The sequence below is a fragment of the Sceloporus undulatus genome, chromosome 3 (genome assembly GCF_019175285.1).
Source record: "Sceloporus undulatus isolate JIND9_A2432 ecotype Alabama chromosome 3, SceUnd_v1.1, whole genome shotgun sequence".
NCBI classification, from domain to species: Eukaryota; Metazoa; Chordata; class Lepidosauria; order Squamata; family Phrynosomatidae; genus Sceloporus; species Sceloporus undulatus.
This window is the reverse complement of record NC_056524.1, coordinates 218,013,483-218,032,726: the sequence shown is the minus strand read 5'-3', so window position 1 is coordinate 218,032,726 and position 19,244 is coordinate 218,013,483. Positions and strand designations below refer to the sequence as shown.

General features: G+C 41.2%; 1 protein-coding gene across 4 annotated transcripts in view; it reads left to right on the top strand.

Annotated features, from left to right (window-relative positions):
* The first annotated feature begins 409 nt into the window (after positions 1-409).
* ARMC8 (armadillo repeat containing 8) overlaps positions 410-19,244 on the top strand; it is a 77,302-nt gene continuing 58,467 nt past the window's right edge. For 2 of the 4 annotated variants that reach the window (XM_042456694.1, XM_042456693.1), the window contains exons 1-3: positions 411-682; positions 8,104-8,180; positions 18,251-18,322. In XM_042456694.1, coding sequence (XP_042312628.1) covers positions 638-682; positions 8,104-8,180; positions 18,251-18,322 — 194 coding nt within the window. In that variant the 5' untranslated portion in view covers positions 411-637. Of the gene's footprint in view, positions 683-8,103; positions 8,181-18,250; positions 18,323-19,244 lie in introns of all 4 variants that reach the window. The other 2 variants (XM_042456696.1, XM_042456695.1) reach the window with 2 other exon arrangements.

The window sequence follows — 19,244 nt, the reverse complement described above, 5'->3', positions numbered from 1 at the left end:
GGGGCTGGACTGGATCAGGGCCTTGCGCTCCCTTCCAAGTCTGTGATTCTATGACTCTTATCTCTACAGTGTAAACTGTATTACAAAACATGGCGCGCCCCTCCTTCTTTGACACCAGCCTATTCCCGTCTGCCCAGCAGGGGGCGCGCGAGGACCAGGACTTAATTTCTTCACTCCAAAGGACTGACTGATTAGGACAGGTGGCTTAGCCTCCGCGCATGCGCGGCGATGGGGCGGCGAGGAGGCGGTTAATACCGTTAGCTAAAAGTAGAGCGCGTGCGTGCGTGAGTGCGTCACTCCCCACCTCTCCCCCCCTCCCTTCAACAGGTGGGGAGTAAATCCACCGACTTCCGGCAATAATCCCTCCCTCCCCTTCTCTGTCTGTCTTTCTCTCTCTTCCCTCCCCCCCCCCCCAACAGGGGGCGCATGCGCAGTTACATCCGAACGGAGAAGCAGCGTGCGTTTCTTCGTTGGCTGATTCGAGACGGAGGAGGAGGAGGAGGTTACTCGGGGCTTGCCTTCCCTTTCCTTTCCCCTCCGCGGCTGTTTGCCGGCGATGCGGTTGCGCTTGGCGGCGGCGGCGGTTCCTTCGGAGGCCCCGGTTGTGTCGCGGGGTTGAGCGGTGGGGCGGGCCAAGATGGCGTGCGTGCTGGAGGCGCCGCTCCGCATGAGTGTCCTGTCGGTGAGTGGAGGGAAGGCAAGGCGAGGGAAAGGACTCGGGGGTCGCCTCCTGCCTCCTCCGCCTTGGCCCTGAGGGGGAAGGAAGGCCCAGGGTCCCCTTCCTTCATCATAAATACAGATCATGATGATCCTAGTATGTTCCCCCCGCAGTGCCCTCTCCCCTTCAGCTTTGGAGTCTTGAGCACAGCAAGCCCATCTCCTCTATCTGTGCCCCTCATCAGTGCCCTTAAACTCTTGCAGCCTGGAAACCAATTGCTTGTTGTAGGGGTTTTTTGTAGGGCTCTCTGGCCATGCTCTAGAAGAGTTTCTCCAGCATCTGTGGCTGGCAGCTTCAGAGAATGCTGGCCTGGAAGAGAGTGGGTAGAGATAGAGAGAGAGATGTACTGTGCGGCCCTTGGTTGAGAGGAAGTGTTTACATGTTGCTCACCAGAAACCAAGGGTGCCACTCTCTCCACCAGCCATGTGGGGTCTTTGGGGTTTGAGGATTCAGAACAATGATGAGGGAGACCTGCCCTGTATACAGAACCAAGGACATAGTTTCATTTTCATGTGTGTCGCGGGAGGAATCCAGCTGCTTAGATACGTCAAGTCAGTTCAGAGCTGGCATGCCATGCATGCCTCATGAACTCAAATATCAGTTGGCCTTTAGCAGTGTAAACTTCATCAACAATTCTGCCTTTAAGGCAAATAGTTTTATACTCAAATGGAAACTGTTATCACACAGCTGCATGTGACGTTATTTCAACAGTCTCTCCTTTCTCCTTGGCAAAGAACGGTTCTCAAGAACATCATGCGTCAGGAGCAGCATTGGCAGAGCCTTGATGTGGAGAAGAGCTCTATTTGATATTTGCGGCTTTGATTAGTCACAGGTTTTATTAATATGTTCTTTCTAGGAATCTCTAGGTCCTCCAGTGCAACTCTGTGGTTAATGTTAACTAAAAGCTGCACTGAAGGACCTAGAGATTCCTAGAGAGAATACTCCACTAGGCCTTTGTAGCTCCTCCAATGCAGTTCTGTGGTCAGTGTCTGTTGGACGTTGACTGCAGAGTTGCACTGGAGGACCTAGAGATTTCTAGAGAGGTGTCCTGTCTTCTCAGGTAAAAACAGTGTTTTTGTTGCTTGCAGTTTTCCCATATTCACGGGGGTCTTGTGCCCCTAGCCCTAGCGCATATGGAGGGACAAGTGTATACTGTGTGACCCTGGGTAGGGAGGAGTGATTTCCATGCTAATCTCTGTATTGTTCTAGTGTTGATGGCAAGACCCACAGGAAATTAACATGGAAATAATTCCTCCCTACCCAGGGTCACGCAGTATATATACCCACTCTCATCCATGCCAGCATTCTCAGAAGATGCCAGCCACAGATGCAGGTGCAATGTCAGGAATGAACTCTTCTGGAACATGACCGCATAGCCCAAAAAACCCACAAAAAACTATGGATGCCAGACATGAAAGCCTTCAACTTCACATTGTAAGCCAGTTGCCACCAACAAGCTGGGTACTCATTTTGGCGACCTCAGAAGGATGCAAGCATGAGTCAGTCCTGAGGCCCTGGCTGGTATTGACCTTGCAACCTTGTGGTTTTGCGAGTGAGTGGCTGCTGTACGCACATTTAACAACTGCACCACTAGGACTCTTTAAGATGCTCTTAGACCCCTCTCGCCCCCACCGGCCCCTTCCCCTTTGAGAAGCACAGGTCCAAACCACACTGCAGAAATAATCGAGTTTGAGACTGCTTTAACTGCCCTGGCTCAGTGCTAGGGAAGCCTAGGAATTGTACTTTATTGTAGGGCGAGACCTGTCTGACAGAGAAGGCTAAATGTCTCACAAAACTGCAATTCCCCGAATTCCATAGCATTTGAGCCAGGGGAGTTAAAGCAATGTCAAACTGGATTATTTCTGCAGAGTGTTTTGGACCACACTCTGTGTCCAAGCCTGTGTCCACACTGCAGAAATTACCTGCGCTGACTCCGCTTTAACTGCCATGGCTCCTATCAGGTTCCCACCAGTGTCAAACGAGGGACAACAGGGCAGAACAACAGGCTTTTAAGTACATATTATAATATTGCGTGGGGCAGGGGTCAGACTAGGGGATCTTAAAAAGAAGGAATTGAGTTTTGTTAGCTAGGAATAGGCATGTGGACATGGGAAGTGAAGGACAAGAAAAGAAAAGTGGAAGTATCCTAGGAAAGTTGATGGGGTTTATCTGCCTTCCCTATCAAAAGAGCTCTGGTGCCACAGCCACCTACAATTCCCAGAATTCCATAGCATTGAGCCATGGCAGTTAAAGTGGCATCAGACAGGATTATTTCAGCAGTGCAGATGCAGTCTTAGCTGCGCTCAGGTGTCACAGGGCATGATGGCAGCACTGTAGCCCTCATCTCAGTGATCTCTGAGGGAAGGTGATTTTTCTGTTTGCATTCCCTCCCCCAGCACAGCTCCTAGCTTTGTATGCATTCTTAGGCAGAATTTCATTATTTCTCTCCCCCCCCCATAAAAAGCAAAAGCAAATTTTGTAACATACAGTGCACCCACGTTATACGCGGATGCACTACATGCGGCTTTCAGCATATGCTGAAAGCCGCGAGGGAGCGCGTGGGGCGCAAGGGACAGTGCCTCCCATTCATCTGAATGGGGCGTGTGCCGCTGCGCTGCCGCTGCATGCACAAGCCCCATTACTTTCAATGGTGCTCGAGTATACACTTTTTTTTACGCGGGGTGTGGTGGTGGTGGTCCGGAACGGATCCTCCACGTAAAAAAAGGGAGGACTGTACTTAAACTTTTTTTATCTTTGACAATAACAATAAATTATTATTATGCAACAGAATCTTGCAGCACCTTTGAGACTCACTGAAAGAGAGAAGTTGGTAGCGGGAGCTTTTTCATAGACTTGAGTCTACTTCCTCAGGTGGAGTGAAAAGCCCAGGGACAGAACTAGGTAGAGGATCTGTGTGTGAGAATGTCCATAGGAATCAAACATTTGTGGGTGTAGAGGTGCTGCAATTCCCCCTCCTAGTCCAAGCAAAGGAAGGCAAGACTCCTGTACCTCTGTCTTTCTAGTAAGATCCTAATATTGCTCTCCTATCTATGCATGTTTGTTCATTGATTTCACAGGAAAGTATAGATTACATTGTAGGAAGTTTTTATAATGTAGCCTTAGTTGATCTGTTCCTTGTGTACATGGATGTAACATCTCATCCTGCTATATTGCTAGGCTCATAGAGGCACATATAAGGAAGGCTCTTTAGTCTTTTTGGCATCAGCTGCAAATTTGTCCATTTCACTTGCCGCACATTAAGTTGCTTAAGAAATGTATTTTCAGTAACAGTCAACTGGGATTTGGTCTCTACATTGTAAAATGATCTCCTTCTCCTAGCTTTAGATAAGTCTGTACCATTTGAGAGGGTTTGTCCTTTCACTTACTGACTGCTAATACTCTTGAGAAATCTTTGTCCTGTATCCCTTGCAAGTCCAGATCACCCTGTCCCCATGAGTTATTCCTTCATATGTTCACTCACATGTTAAACACTATTGGCCTGAACCCATAGGAAATGTGGTTAAAATTAATATGAAATAGAGACTTTATAGTGACCAACTCTTAGTTGGGCACTGTAAGATCAACAGGCTGTCTATTTAACCCTTGAGTTAGTACAGTCATTTGATAATATTTTTGGTAATACTTATGTGTTTTCAGCTTCACACTGCTGTTTTGTTTTGGCTTGTTGTATATTTATGTGGACTTAATTGTAATGTTTGTCTCATTCTTGAGTCAAGCTGGGGTGAAAAACCAAGTCCTATGTATTTCTCACTTTTCAAAAAGGTTAGAAATATTTCTAGATATACTGCTCGAAAGCATCTAGAGATGGATTTTTAAAAATGGAAATATGAAACATTGTTCAGTTTGGTTGGTCATTGCTCTCTTAATCTGATCCTTGAAAAATCAATTTCTAAATTCTCTCGAGTCATATCTTTGCAAAAACATTTATAGCAGTTGGCAAAAAAAGATGTATAGTATTACAAAATGTGTATAATCACAACTTGTGGTTGGTTGTTTTGACATGTAAATCCATGTATTGCCTGAAAAACTGGGGTGACCAAATTGAGCAATCTTGTGTTAAGCTTTTAATATAGTATTTGGCTTACCTGTCTGGTAAAACCTTGACATAAGAGCATCACACATTTATCTCATCCTGCAAAAAGATACTGTGTGGTATTAGTCTCTAAGATCTTGTTGCTTCAAACTATTTCTCTTGCTACTTTCTGTCTTACCTATTAGTATTTTTGCCAGAGCTGTCAATCTTGGCTTTTGCCTTTTGCTTCTGTTCCAATAATCTTGAACAATAATTTTGAATTTGCTATCTTGAACAATCAAGTGGAAGCCCCAACAAGTTGCTAAACAATAGCATGCATGGTTTCATATAAATACTGCTACAGATAGATGTTGGTTGCAGAGAGAGAAAGAAAGGATTAGTTTGAATTATAAACAGTACATGATGTATTCTTCAAGAAAAGACCATTCCTAGTAATGAATGGGCTCATGTAAGCAACATGATTGGAGAATACTGCATGAGATCACTAGAAAATAGCACCATATGATAGCTCTGTTAAGGAAATGTTAGGTCTGTTGACCTTCAGTGTTCAGAATGCTTGTATTTTAAATGTGTGCGTATGTATCACTTTACTGTGAGAGGGAAAATGCTGATTTATTTTAAATCATGAATTCTTTGGTGAACAGTTTTAGCCCTTTGAAGAAAATAATTGGGATTTCTGTCCAGCTGTTCATATTGAACTATGAAGCAGTCTTGAATGAAGTCAGGGTATGATCTGTATGCAAGCAACAGTGCTATTTTCTTCAAGGAAAATCTTCAGCCATTTATCAGGCTCACCTATGAGAAGATCATAGGTGTGCCTGATAAATGGACAAATTTCCTGCCAAACAGCTTGTCAGTGCTATTGATCCCTTGAAGCATGCAGCTCTCTGAAGGAGCTGGATGACAGATGATGCTCTCCATTCATACATTGTAGCTGACGTATCCCATGTGTCCAGTGTAGTTAGCCAGTATCCTAGGTAAATAGAATTCACCCTCTGGAAATTACCTAGAATCTTCTGTTCATCTGCAGAAACCAGCATGAATTCCTTGAAAGCAAATAGCCGGAGCAGAACTGATCTTATGCAGAACTGATGCAGTGTTATGCATAAAGGGATGTGGTGGCTTATTGCTTAAGATGCCAGTTCTGATGATTGTGAAGGTTGGCAATTTGAGGCCCAAGTGTCGCATCATGGGGTGAGCTCCCATTGCTATTCCCATCGTCTGCCAACCTAGCAGTTTGAAAGCATGCAAATAAAAGTAGATAAATAGGTACCACTTTGGTAGGAAGGCAACATCCCTTGCACTCATGCTGGCCACATAACCACTGGAGTCATCTTCGGACACTGTGACTCTTCGGCTTAATAATGGTTAAAACTAGACATTCACATCAAGGGGAAACCTTTACATTTACCTTTATGGGTGTTTACTCAGTCTTCCTGTTTTGGGAAGTACCTCTGGATAGGTTGCATAGGACTGCTGCCTGAATGAATATGGATCTGATTTTATAGTGAAGAATGACATTTGATAACAAACTTGCTTACAGCAGCAAGATTAATCATAGCAAGATGTTGGAAACAAAATAACTGTACAATTGGAGGAGTGGTATAAAGAGACATGGAAATTAGTGATTAATGATAAATTGACATGCAGATTGAAAGTAAAAAAGGGATTATAGGGAAAAAGTGACTTTGATGGAATTTGGAAAGAATTCATTGATAAAATATTGAGAAAAGAAGATGGAAAATTACCTCCACACGGGAGGAATTGAGATTTTGGATGGAATATAAGGACAAAAATGGCTCTGGGGAAGGGGAGCAATGAGGTGGGATATCCAACCAAGCTTCTGTTTTCCCAAGGTTTCTTCATTGCAGCAGTGTAATTTGAGGTGGGGGTAGTTTTATTGCTGCTGTTGTAGTTGGGAGTTGTAGGCCTTTATTGATCTGGCATATTTATATTGCTATGCCTATAACCTCTTGTACATAAACCAAAGTGAAAGGAACTCATTTTGGAAGCATTTTGAATCAACATGAGAAGAGGGGAATGCACTAGCTATGTACAGTACTCGTAATACCCAGTTTTTACACTCCTCATATAGAGAGTAATGAGTGTGAACTGGGGAATTCCCAATTGCATGGAGAGCCTCTTGTTCTTATAAGCAGAGACCAATGGAGATAAACCAGGAAGGAGCAGGGCTATCGCCTCTCTTCTTCATATTTTGATTCAACACGCTTCTGAAACAAGTGACAGGGCCTGTATTTAATTGAAAACGCATGAGTAGTTTTGGGTCATTGCTTTTGAACTCTATTTTTGCACACTGCTATGGCAGTGGGTTTTTCAGGCTATGTGGCCATGTTCTAGAAGAGTTTCTTCTTGATGTTTTGCCAGCATCTGTGGCTGGCATCTTCAGAGAACTCTTCTAGAACATGGCCACATAGCCCGAAAAACCCACAAAAAACTATAGATGTCAGCCATGAAAGCCTTCGACTTCACATTGCTATGGCATGCTTTTGCTGTTTCTTTGGTAGGAATATCACTTTTTTGCAACACATTTTGAGCTCAGTCTACAGTGAAAGGTTGTATTCACTGGATGTGTGAATAAAAGACAGCTTGTATACATCATCTTTCCTTTCCCCCTTTTGTGTCACTGTGTACCCCCATAACCATCTTTCTCTAGGATTAAGGGATTTACTCAGCTTTATGGGCTGTTTCATAGAGGGCAAGATTGGGAGGGGGATCACCTGAAGTCAGGTGCAGGAGCACTGTGCAGCTGACTTGTACATGGTAACTTAGTCCAGTATGAAATGTAATGTTTAGAGAAACTTTGGGGCTGTACAGATCAGCAAGAAATGCTGGCATTGGGGTAGAATGGGAGTGTGACGACCGTACGCAGCCTGCCCCAACCCCTCCCCCAAAGTGGCATCATGCTACCCACCCGACCAGATGATGGGCGGCATCACAATGTTTTTACGGCACAGTGTTTATACACACTACATTGAAGAAACAACAAAGAGCCGCCGCCACCATGGCAAGAGCAGCTTCTTTCCACCCCCAAAAGGAGTGGCATTTTGCCGCTTCTTTGGGGGTTAGAAAAATGCCAGATTGGAGCCACGGTGTGCTGTTACCGCAGCCCCAATCCGGCGCACAAAGGGGCAGTGTGATGCTGCCCCTTTAGGGCCATCTGTTTTGGCCCTTTGTTAGTTAAGCTAAAGTGTTTAAGACCATACATACAGGTATTAAATCAGTATGTCACTGCATTATGAGTTTTTACATTCTTGAGTATTTAATTTTTTTTAAATGTTAGATTGACAGATTGTAATGTCTTTGTTTACAGGAAGTCACAGCTAGTAGTCGCCACTATGTTGACAGATTATTTGATCCTGATCCCCAGAAAGTCCTGCAGGGTGTCATGTAAGTAATATAAATATTTTTCCTATGTTGCCCTTGGGTTCTCTGGGTAAATGTTTTTGATAGGTTGCTTTTTGCAGTGGATGTGTGGATGTGCACATCATATGTTCTTTTCAGATGAATAACCCAGACGTGGGATTTACTATCTGTAATGCGTGATACATTATATTGTAGTATATAATGTTAAATAGCAGTCCCTTTTCATACCTAATTTTCTTCTTTTGATACCTTAAATGTCTCTTGAGTTTTTTCCTAAATTATGCCTACTGTTTTACCATTTAAGCCAGCTAAAAATCTTGTTAACTCATGATGATACTCACTGCAGCTGAGATGTTAATCCCTACATGGTAAACACCCATATTTTTAAACTAATTTTTTAAAATTGATTTTAATGACATTTTAATTATGGTCACTGAATGTATTTACAAATAACAAGGCAATAATGAAGTATAAATGCAAGTTTATTTAACTTGTAAACTTGTAAACTAAAAAAAATTAACTTCTCAACATGAACTATGGATAATGTATCAAATTGGTTTTGTTTCTAAGTGTAGTGTTAAGTCATAATTTAAAATTACACAAATGAGTTTGAGGAGCTATACAGACTGCCTTGAAGTTACACAAATGAGTCTGAGGGGCTATACAGGCCGCCTTTAAGAGGTGGCATGCAGTCGCCCCCTTTCCTGACTGGATTGGGGCTGCAACAACCTCATGCTTCGGCCCCGATCTGGCCTCTGGAGGGTGCAAAAGGAGCTGCAAAAAGCGGCTTTTGGCGCTCTCCAAAGAGTGTGATAGCCGCGGCAGCGCGGCTATATGGCACCCCTTTTGTAATGCATCATATGGATGCAGTTCTGGAGTTGTGCCATGACGCCATGCGCCATCTGGAGCAGCGTCATAACGCCCTGGGGCGGAGTTAGGGCGTCTTAACGTTCGGACACTACACCCTGACTCTGCCCACAGGCCGGCACAAAGCACTGGTCTGTACAGGGCCTCAGATCATAAAGAAGAGACTGGAAGTATCCAATTTCATTTTGTATTAACCACAGTAAAGTACATTTTCTCAGCCCTGAAACCAGTTTACTGTAATCTTAACAGTGGTTGTTGAAATTACCATACAGAAGTTACCTTCATAAGTTATAGTTTGAAACTGGCTTGTTCTAGGAAAGCCATACTGAAGATTATTTTATTCATTCATTTATTTTATTTCAGTATTTATAACCCACTCTCTATTTAGAAATCTCAGGGTGGTGTACGGTAAAACCAACCTAACAAATTTAAAGCCGTGTAAGCCAGTGTGATTGAGTAGTCTGAGCACTGGACTACAATTCTGGTGATCAGTGTTTGAATCCTCAATCAGCCATGGAAACCCACTGGAATTCAAAAGCAAACCCCACTCTGAACAAATCTTGCCAAGAAAACTTCATTATAGGGTCGCCTTAGGGTCTCTATAAGTTTGAAAGGCACACAATAACAACAACTTTGAAGGCACACAACAACAAAATATTAAAAATTATTTTAAAAAGCCAAAACATACTAAACAGCTTAACAAGGTAAACAGATTAAAATCAGTGTAAATACTTTAAAACAGTTTAAAACCCTGTACTACATATGAGGGGTTGTGTAAAACAATTTAGACCCCCAAAGCTTTAATGAACAAGTCAGCACTGGAATTACAAGAACATTGGTGCCAGCAAGGGGACAATGTTCCATAACTGGGGTGCTGAGAAGACTGTCCAATGCATATGGCCTTGGCTGATGCAACACAGAAGAGGCCCCTTCCAATTGACTATAAACCTGAGGTGGGCGTATACATGGAGAAGTGCTCATTCGAGTATTGAGCTCACAATCCATTTAGGGCTTTAAATGTCATTACCAACACCATGAATTCACATTAGAAGCATTGATAGCCAGTCCAGTTAATCTAAAACTGGAAATAAATGATTTTTATGTGATGTTCTAGTTAGCAGTCTAGTAGTATGTAACATTATTGGAATCTGGGCAAATGGATCTTAGGCTGAAATGGGAACAAATGTTTCCTTAATTTCCTCTTGTGGTCAAGAGTGGATCTTCTCTGCTCCAAGGCATAGGTGTGTGTTTGTAATACTAAAATGTGGTTTATTGTCATGTCCACATGAGGCCAGCAAGTTGAAAAATTACCCTAATTTTAAAAAAATAAGTGGGGATAGGAAATTTGATTTCTCAGAGTAAGTAGTACAAGTGAGACATTGGCATATTGCAGACATGGTAGAGACATTGGCTTTTTGCTATGAGTAACTTTTGCTGAGACCCATCTTGCATCTGCTGTAGGGAGGTTGAAAGTATTTGCAGGCACAGGTTGCCATTATATGGGCTCTTTTTTCTATGTCAGTCAAAAAAATGTCTTTGCACAGCAGCCTTCAGCTTTTGTTTCTGGAAAGATCTGGGCACTTAGTTTTGAAGAAAGTAATCTTACTTGGTAATCTTGTATAGCTAATGTTTGAAATCCAAACGTAAATTTGACTCTAAGGCAAAATGAGTGCCTTAGATACAATTGCAGTGCTTATGAGTTGCATGGTCAAAGTTTTTGGATTATTTTCAAACTCTATAAATGTTCTTCTTGATTGCAAATCAGTTAGTATGCACACTTATCTCAGAAATAAATACAGTGGTGCCTCGGGTTACGAAATTAATTCGTAACGCGGCCGCTTTCGTAACCCGAAAAGCCTTCGTAAGCCGAATTGCCATAGGCGCTAATGGGGAAAAGCCGCGATTCCGTGTAAAATAGCGCCGAAAAGCACCAAAAGTTTTTTCGTAACCTGAAAAAACATTCGTAACCCGGAACAATAATTCCCTATGGGATTTTTTCGTATCCCGAAAATTTCGTAACCTGGGTATTTCGTATCCCGAGGTACCACTGTATTCCAAAACTGGGGCCTTTATTGGATTCAGTCTGTGATAGAAATTGCCAAGTTAGAATAATAGCTTTCATGAAGCTGATTGTGACTTGGTAGATCTAATTTTGATTAATTTCTCAGATATAAGTTAATAGAACATAATTAGAATATAGTTGAACATTATGGAACCTAAAGATTTTTTCTAAAGCAGGAAATGTAATTGAAGAGGACAAATCAGTTTGCTGTTTTTATTGTTCTCTGACTTGAGATGTGATCCTATCCCTGCCAAGATGCTTGCTATGGATAAGGAAGGCTTGTGGTATATGTGACTGACCAAGGATACTAAATCCCCATTTTGGGAGAAAGACAAGATATAAGTGCAATCAACAAACAAACAATTAAATAAAAAATAGACACAACTTTCAAGTGAATAATGTTCATCAAGCTTATGACGGTTCTCCAGCACTCTGTAGAACTGTCAGTATGATTTAAAATCTGCTGTTTGGACTGAAATATGATTTGTATGAAAGAGTTATTTAAATTTCTGCAGAAATATGGAAATACATAGTTCAGGTAAACAGCAGGTGTGCTTTAAAAAAAGGTGGCAGGTATACTATTGTGGCAGGTATGCTAAAAAAAAGTGCTGTTGCAGAAACTGGTTTTCTAGATATGGTGAGATGATTGATAAAATTGAATTTCTTACTGTGGAGAAGAGATCCCATATTTTTTCCTTTTCCATGTACTGTAGTCTTGTACATGCCTACTAGTCTGTCAGGACTCCCTGTAGATAAAGAGAGCTTATTTTTCCATGCATTATTTTTCTAACTAGGAATATTTTAAATATATAGCTTTTTCTCTAATTTTACTGGAAATGCAGTAACTATTAAGGTGGAATTTTTGCATTCTCCCAGGTGTTGTTTAAATGAAGTGCCCAACACTCCTCACCATTCGCTATGCTGATTTAGGCAGCTAGGATTAGCAGTCTAACAAGATCTGGAGGACTGCATGATTTCACCTCTTCTATTAAGGCCTGCATATATCTTTCTCTTTGAATTTACTGCATTTGATTTTCTGAAGAACTTTTAGACTACTTCCAGATGTAATTTAAGGAGGAAATCTTAAGAGTTTTCTATATTCCTCTTTCCTGGTTTTGTGGTATTAGAGTGAGAGGTGTGTGTGTGTGTGTGTATGAATGAATGAATGAATGAATGTACTTTTAAATAAATACTTATGCTTAGTATTGGAATTTTCATATGCAGGTAGCAATTTGGAATTAATTTGCCGAAGAAACTGAAGTACAGTGTGCCCTTGCCTCACGCGGGGATCTGTTCTGGATCCTCCATGTAAGGCAAATTGTGCGTATGCTTGAGTCCCATTGAAAATAATGGGGCTTGTGCACGGTGTGCGCACCATTGTTCTGTTGCGCGGCTTTCAGTGTAAGCTGTAGTAGAAGAAAACATATTCATGTGCAATAGTAGGGATGATTACCTATTTTGGTTTTAGTTTTGGAATGTCAGTCACTTCTAAGTGATTATTTGGGCATTATTTTAATTGCATTTGTGTATATTTAGTTAGGAATAGTGTGGCAAAGCAATAAAACATATCTAACATGTTTTTTTTTTAGCAGTTAAAATTGGAGTTTATCTTTTTTCATTACAATGTTGTTTTTATTACAAACTCTTTATCTTTTGAACTTAATTAGAATAGCTTTGTGCTTATGGCTATCATTTATACGTATGTCTGACTTTGACATTGTTCCCCTTTGTTTGGATGCTTTGTTCCAGAAAGAAACGTTTAACTGTAATTAAATTTGTGCTTTAGAATCCTTTGCTCTAGGATTTTCATATATGTGCATTCAGTTCATGTTTGAAAACTCTTGGATGCAACTCAGAAGTTGTATCCATGTTGTTGTTTTTTATAGATGGGAGGGCATAACTATATAACTAGGACCACTTAGTTTGATAATGTCATGTCAGGTTCAGCAAATTGTTTGAGGGGAATGTTCACAGCTTATTTTGCTGAAGATGAAGTTGTCCAACTACATTTAAATTAGATTGGGGGAAAACTGAAAGAGGACTGAAGGGATCGAATTATATTGGAAAAAAATGTTTGTAATTCTGCATCCTGCACTCTGGATGCAAGAATTGCTAATTTATGTTCATCACATATAGCCCTCCCTCCATTCTCGCAGTCTTTGGACTCGTGTCCCTCGCCTATGCATGAGGGAGGAACAGAGGGAAATGAATGGGACGAGTGCCCTAGCACCTATATTCAAGCCGATGGGGTTTAAATATAAGTACAACTCCGTTTTTGCAAGGGATTCCAGAACAGATCCTCCACAAAAAAGGAGGGGCGACTGTATTATGAAGCAGCAGCTTCCTGTATCTAGTACTGTATGCATTATATACATACTTTTTCTTTTCTACATAGCTTTAATTTGTAGCTGCCAGGCACTCTGCTTCTCCCCTCAGTATTGTAAAATGTGTGGGGGATGCAATTCATGAGGTCATCATGACTGCTGTCTTGAAGGCATATACATACAGAGTCTGTCATGTCACTCCAGGTTCTGGTGACATTCAGAAACAATAAGGGAAATTCTTGCTGCATCTGAGTGTTATCTAAAATAAAATGAAACTGGCCACTCCCATTTTCTACATTTATATTGAGTCTTGAGGAAAGGTTTCTTTTATATCTAGCCTGAAACTAGAGAACCTGTATTATTTGCAGTGGACAGAAAACATCATGTAGTGTTTCAATTTTTATACAGTATCAGTAGCTAGGCAGTAGCCATAAAATACTTTATGGTTGCCCTTGGCTATGGTACTTATGAATCCTTTGCCTTGTGTGTGCTCTTTAGTGCTCTTATACTACATATCACATTTATTTCCTTTATATTTGAAATATTTTTGAGAACCAGAGGATGCTTCTTCCAGATTTAGCATTTATTTCAGTATCTTAGGCCCGTTACACATGGGCTAAAAAGTATGCGTGCAGCGCGTACTAGGGTTAAGGCGGGGCGGTGCTTCCGCACCGCCCTAACCCTAGTGCACACTGTGCGCGCACAAAATGGCAGCAGCCATTCCACACAGCCGCCGCCATCGATACGTCACGGCCGCGCCGCCTCCAAACGAGGCAGCGCAGTTGTGACGTATTGGGGTCGCGGCTGGACGCCTAGGGCGCCCTTTCCGCAACCCCGGAAGGAGCTCCGTTTCGGAGCTCCTTCCTGGTTTGGTCTGCTGGGCGCAGCCTTTAGACGGACCTTTCTCCTTCTCCCCGCTGCCGCGGGGTGTCCTTGGGACTTGAAGCCCCAAGGACACCCCTTTTCAGGCTGCGGGGAAGGGGCCTTTTGCCGCTTCCCCGCAGCCCAGAAAGCGGCGGATCGGGGCCTCAGCGGCTGCCGTTCTGGCTGCTGAGGCCCCGATCCGGCAGGGAAAGGTGCGCCTACAGGCCGCCCCTAAGGGGCGGTCTGTAACACGCCTTAGTTTATTTGGTTTTTAAGATCACTTTACGCCAGTACAGCTGATCCTTCTCATCCACAGGTTTTTGATTCCAGGGGACCCTACACATGGGAAAAAACGTGGATGGTTGTGCCCCATATTGCTCAATGGCCGGCAGTGTTTGTGTATCCACATGCATGTACTGCCATTGGGATGTGGCAAGCAGTAAAATGATTTGTTAATGATTACACACTTTAATAAAGGGTTAAGGCCTAATTAGTATTTAAGCTTAGCTGCTGGCCTTGTACATAATATTTTAGTGCATATGCTTTACCTGAACAGTTGCAATTTAAAGGTGCTGGAAACATTATCTGAGATCCTTCATCATGGGCTAAGATGTGTAACTTTACAATGATGGAGCTATGTTGGTGACAGGATATGCAAATATTAAAGAATTGTGATGATGTACCGTGAGTCACTAAACAAGATGTTCCACTGTATTGCAAGAGCTCCCATTGGACTATGTGGTACTGCGAAGAGTGGACACTTCTCTGGCCAGGTACAGGTCACTCATAACTTTGCACTGTCTTCTGTCCTGGAGTATCAGTGCCTCATGACTCTGCTGGGGGCTGTTGCCCTTTCTCTCCTTGCACTGTTACTGTGCAAGGGCAGTCCGCAAAATGTTGTACTGTTGTGCATCATGACCGTTGTGCAGCTGCACTGTTTGCACGGTTTGACAATGGTCTCGAAGGCACAGCTACAACAACGTTCTGCTTCTACTAATATGACGGTTGCACAATGCTGCAGTTATAAACAGCATAATTGTATGTTTGTTTATGACATCGAAATTCTCAACAGGGTGCCAGCCGCTATCTAGTCTGCAAACCTTGTTATAAGGTAGAGAAGTCAGAATTGGATTAACAAATACATTAAAATGTTAGCACTGCAATATTCATTCACTACCTGAAATTTGATTCAGTTTATATTCTGCCTTTCTCTCATAAATGGGACTCTGGGCAATTTAAAATAAAACAGTATAAATACATTTGAAACCTTATGTGCATTAAATCAGTCCAGTATTCAGCAAAGGCTATTATGAAATGGCATTTGTATGCATCTATTATTGATGAAGTTTCTTAGTCTTGGTTAGAACTGTTTTTATTATGTAAGAATTGGTTGCTTCTGCAATGATTATGTGATTATGCAGAACAGTTGTTTCTAGTTATACCTAACCATATTTTCAAAGATGCCAAATAAAACTGTTTGATCTTTGGTAAACTATACTTGCCACTTCTTTACTGTCTTTTTCATATGTAATCCAGATTGTATATGATTCTTGGGCAGTACTATCACATGTGGGTTGGAAGACAGATCTTGCCTATATGTCAGAATGCCATGCTACTTGCCCATGGAGCAAGATAGACATTTTCTTTAGTTGTCTTGGTATTGAATGCTACCCAGGATCAGGAAAATGTATTTAGAGTTACATTAATTTCTTAGCTCACAAACTGTTGTTGCAAAACAATGCTGTACGGAAATCCAAGTCCACTTTGATCAATTGGAAACATTAGTATTTCTTGCTTAACTTTCAGATGTGTCCTTATCTAAATCTAAAATAGACCATTGATGATTTTTTTTTGGTTCTAATACAGTTCAAAAAGTGGGAAGATTAGGAAGATAATAATTTCATGCTGGTATTTTTCATCTGTGTGTCCAAATCCTCCTTTAGCACTTTTAAACATTTTTATGCAATCCACAGAAATAGTAAAAGCAAACTGTTTCTCTCAAACGTTTAACAAACCTTTGTTTAAAAAAAACTATTGTTTTAATAATAATCACTAATAATCACAAATTTTCTTCCACTCTGAAGTTCATTAATGGGGCTTTATTCTGAATAAGCATGTATAGGATTAGCTCCTTAGTCTCTTATACTTTGTGATACAACTTTCTCATATTATGCTTTATGATGATGTAGACCAGGGTAGGCAACCTTTTTAAGCCGGGGGCCGGGTTACTGTCCCTCAGACAACTGGGGGGCCGAAGCCAAAAAATAAATAATTAAATATTTTTTTAAAAAATGAAATAAATAAATAAACCGGGACAAATGGACAAAATTTTCAAATGGAGGACACTTTTTTAAAAATGGAGGACACGTGAAAAATTTGCTGATTTTCAAAAAAATGTTAATATAAATGCATGTTTCTGAGGCTTCTATAGACAATTGCCCCCCTTGTCTGCAACTTGCCCCCCCCCTTGCCCGCCTCCTCCTGATAGGCCAAAGGCCCCACGCGAGAGGCCAAAGGCTCCGGCGGCAATCGGCGGCAGGACTGGGCTGGGGCTGGTCCCAAGGCCTTGCTGGGCCACATCCGGCCCGCGGGCCTTAGGTTGCCTACCCCTGATGTAGACTGTTAACTGGAAATGATTAAAAGTTGAGCAAGTGAACAGTTTTCCTCTTTTTGTGCATTTGGATAACATCTATAGCAGTGTCATGCATATATTCCCTTTGAGATAAGGCATACAGTGTCATAGCTAAATATGTAACTCCTCATGAAGGAGATGCATGTAAGTTGTTGTTCTGAGCTTGACCCAAATACATGAACTATGTGTGTGTCACTTGTGTCACTTGCTGCTTTTGTTCAAAACAATTTGTTAATTGCATAGGCCAACTGTGTTCTGATCTCTGCAGATCCTCATTGCTATCACTAATTAATTTGGTTGCTGGAAGTTATGAAATATTACTGCTCAGAATTGAAATTTCTTATTGGTATCCCTGTTGAGAATGTGTACCCTGTTGAGAATGGATAAATTAGAGAATGGTCCTTATGTTACCATATGCCTTCTCTGCATTTAAGAACAGATTTATGATTAAGATTTAGTCATATTCATTTAAATCAGTGAAACCATGATCAATGACTCCAGTTGATTTTGGTGGATTTGTTCTTAAGTATGACTAAATCTGGGTCGGAACTAGAAAAGCTTTTGTTTTTGTGTGCCTTCAATTAATTTATGACTTCTGGTGACTCTATCACAGGATTTCTTGGCATAATTTGTTCAGAGGGGGTTTACCCTTCCCTTTGTCTGACTTGCCCAAAGTCTGACTTACCCAAAGTCATTCAGTGGGTTTCCATGGTGGAGTGGGGATACTGCCAGTGTCCTAGTCCAGCACTCAAGCCATTACACCACACTGGCTCTCCCAGAAAAGTTGAAACTGTTAGAAGAGTCTTGAGTCTGCACTGGCTCTCTTAAAACTGGACTGGGGCTGTGTGGCCTACCTGTGATTGGGAATGCTTTGTGTAGAGTGGCTACGTTAAGGCTGTTTTGAGCAGAAATCAGCATGGAAACTTGGTAAGATTACAATTTCCATGGAAGATAATAATGTAAATAGAGATGACATACAGCAGTAAAGTGAAGATTTTGTGTTTATTAATTATTTCCTGTACATATTGTCACACCAGTGATACTTATGAATCCTTATTTTCTGTACCACTTTTGACATCATGATCCTGATATCTGAAATATATACCGGATGTACTTTTTAACAAGTGAACAACAAGTGATTATCTCTGCTATTTGAACGGCTAGCTATAGAGAAATACCAGAGATTTAAATGTTTGGAAGTCATAGGCTCTGTTGCTTGTGTCCTGTTCAGTGCTTACTGGTAGATATAACATTTATTTGATCTCAGTGAAACTAAATTCTGAAAAACTGAGCCCTTAGTACCTCAGCATAATTTACTAGGGTTTTTCTCTTTCTGGATTTACAGAGATATGAAAAATGCTGTAATTGGAAACAACAAACAAAAAGCCAACTTGATTGTTTTGGGAGCAGTTCCAAGGTATGTCCTCTGCTACTCTGATTTTCACTGATTTCACATCAGGTCTCAAGTTCACCTGTTAAGATTCTGGCACTTTAATTTGCCAGACTGTTGATTATTGACCTGTATTGTCTGTTACTGAAGTTAGTATATTAAGTTCTTGTTACAAAGTAATGGTGTATAGATGTCTACTGTAACTTGGGGTTTGTATTGTTTTCAGTATTGTAAAAATAATTTGCCTACAGCATAGTAAGTTAGCAAAGTTGATAAGAAAAACGTTTAAAACTGCTTCCAGTGTCATTGTATATGGATTGCATGCAACAATTTAGGGGGGATGGAGAAAAGAATAAGGCAAAACAATAATTACTTGTTATTCCTTTTGTCTTAAGTTTCATGTTGAGTCGCAGAGTTCAGTGCCTTCCATAGGTGACATCAAGGTTTTTATAGCACTGAACTTCAGGGTTTACTAATTGTTAGTGCTGTGCTGTATCTTTTTTGTAGTTTGTGAGAGTTAAATGTCCTGTTCTTATGTTGCATATACAGAAAACTAAAAACAAACTGGAAACAAACAACCTTAGATCATTGTTTAGTAGCAGTACATCAACATAATTGTATTTCAGTCTGTACAGCTGATGCTGCTTCTCCATATCGTTCCTTAAAACAGTCTTGAGTATTGTGAAGTGGAAGCCTTTCTCTGAAGAAGCCAGCCACAGATGCTGGCGAAATATCAGGAATAAACTCTTCCTGAATGTAGCCACATAGCCTGAAAAACCCACAAAAAGCTATAGTCTTGAGCATTTCTAGTGAGAAGTGTATTCCCCCCCTTTTAATACTTAATTTTTTATTAACAGTTATATCTTAAACCCAACAAAAAAACCCAAATATACACCAGTTCTGAAAACATTTGTTGCAAAAACACAATAACAACATGTAATATATAAAC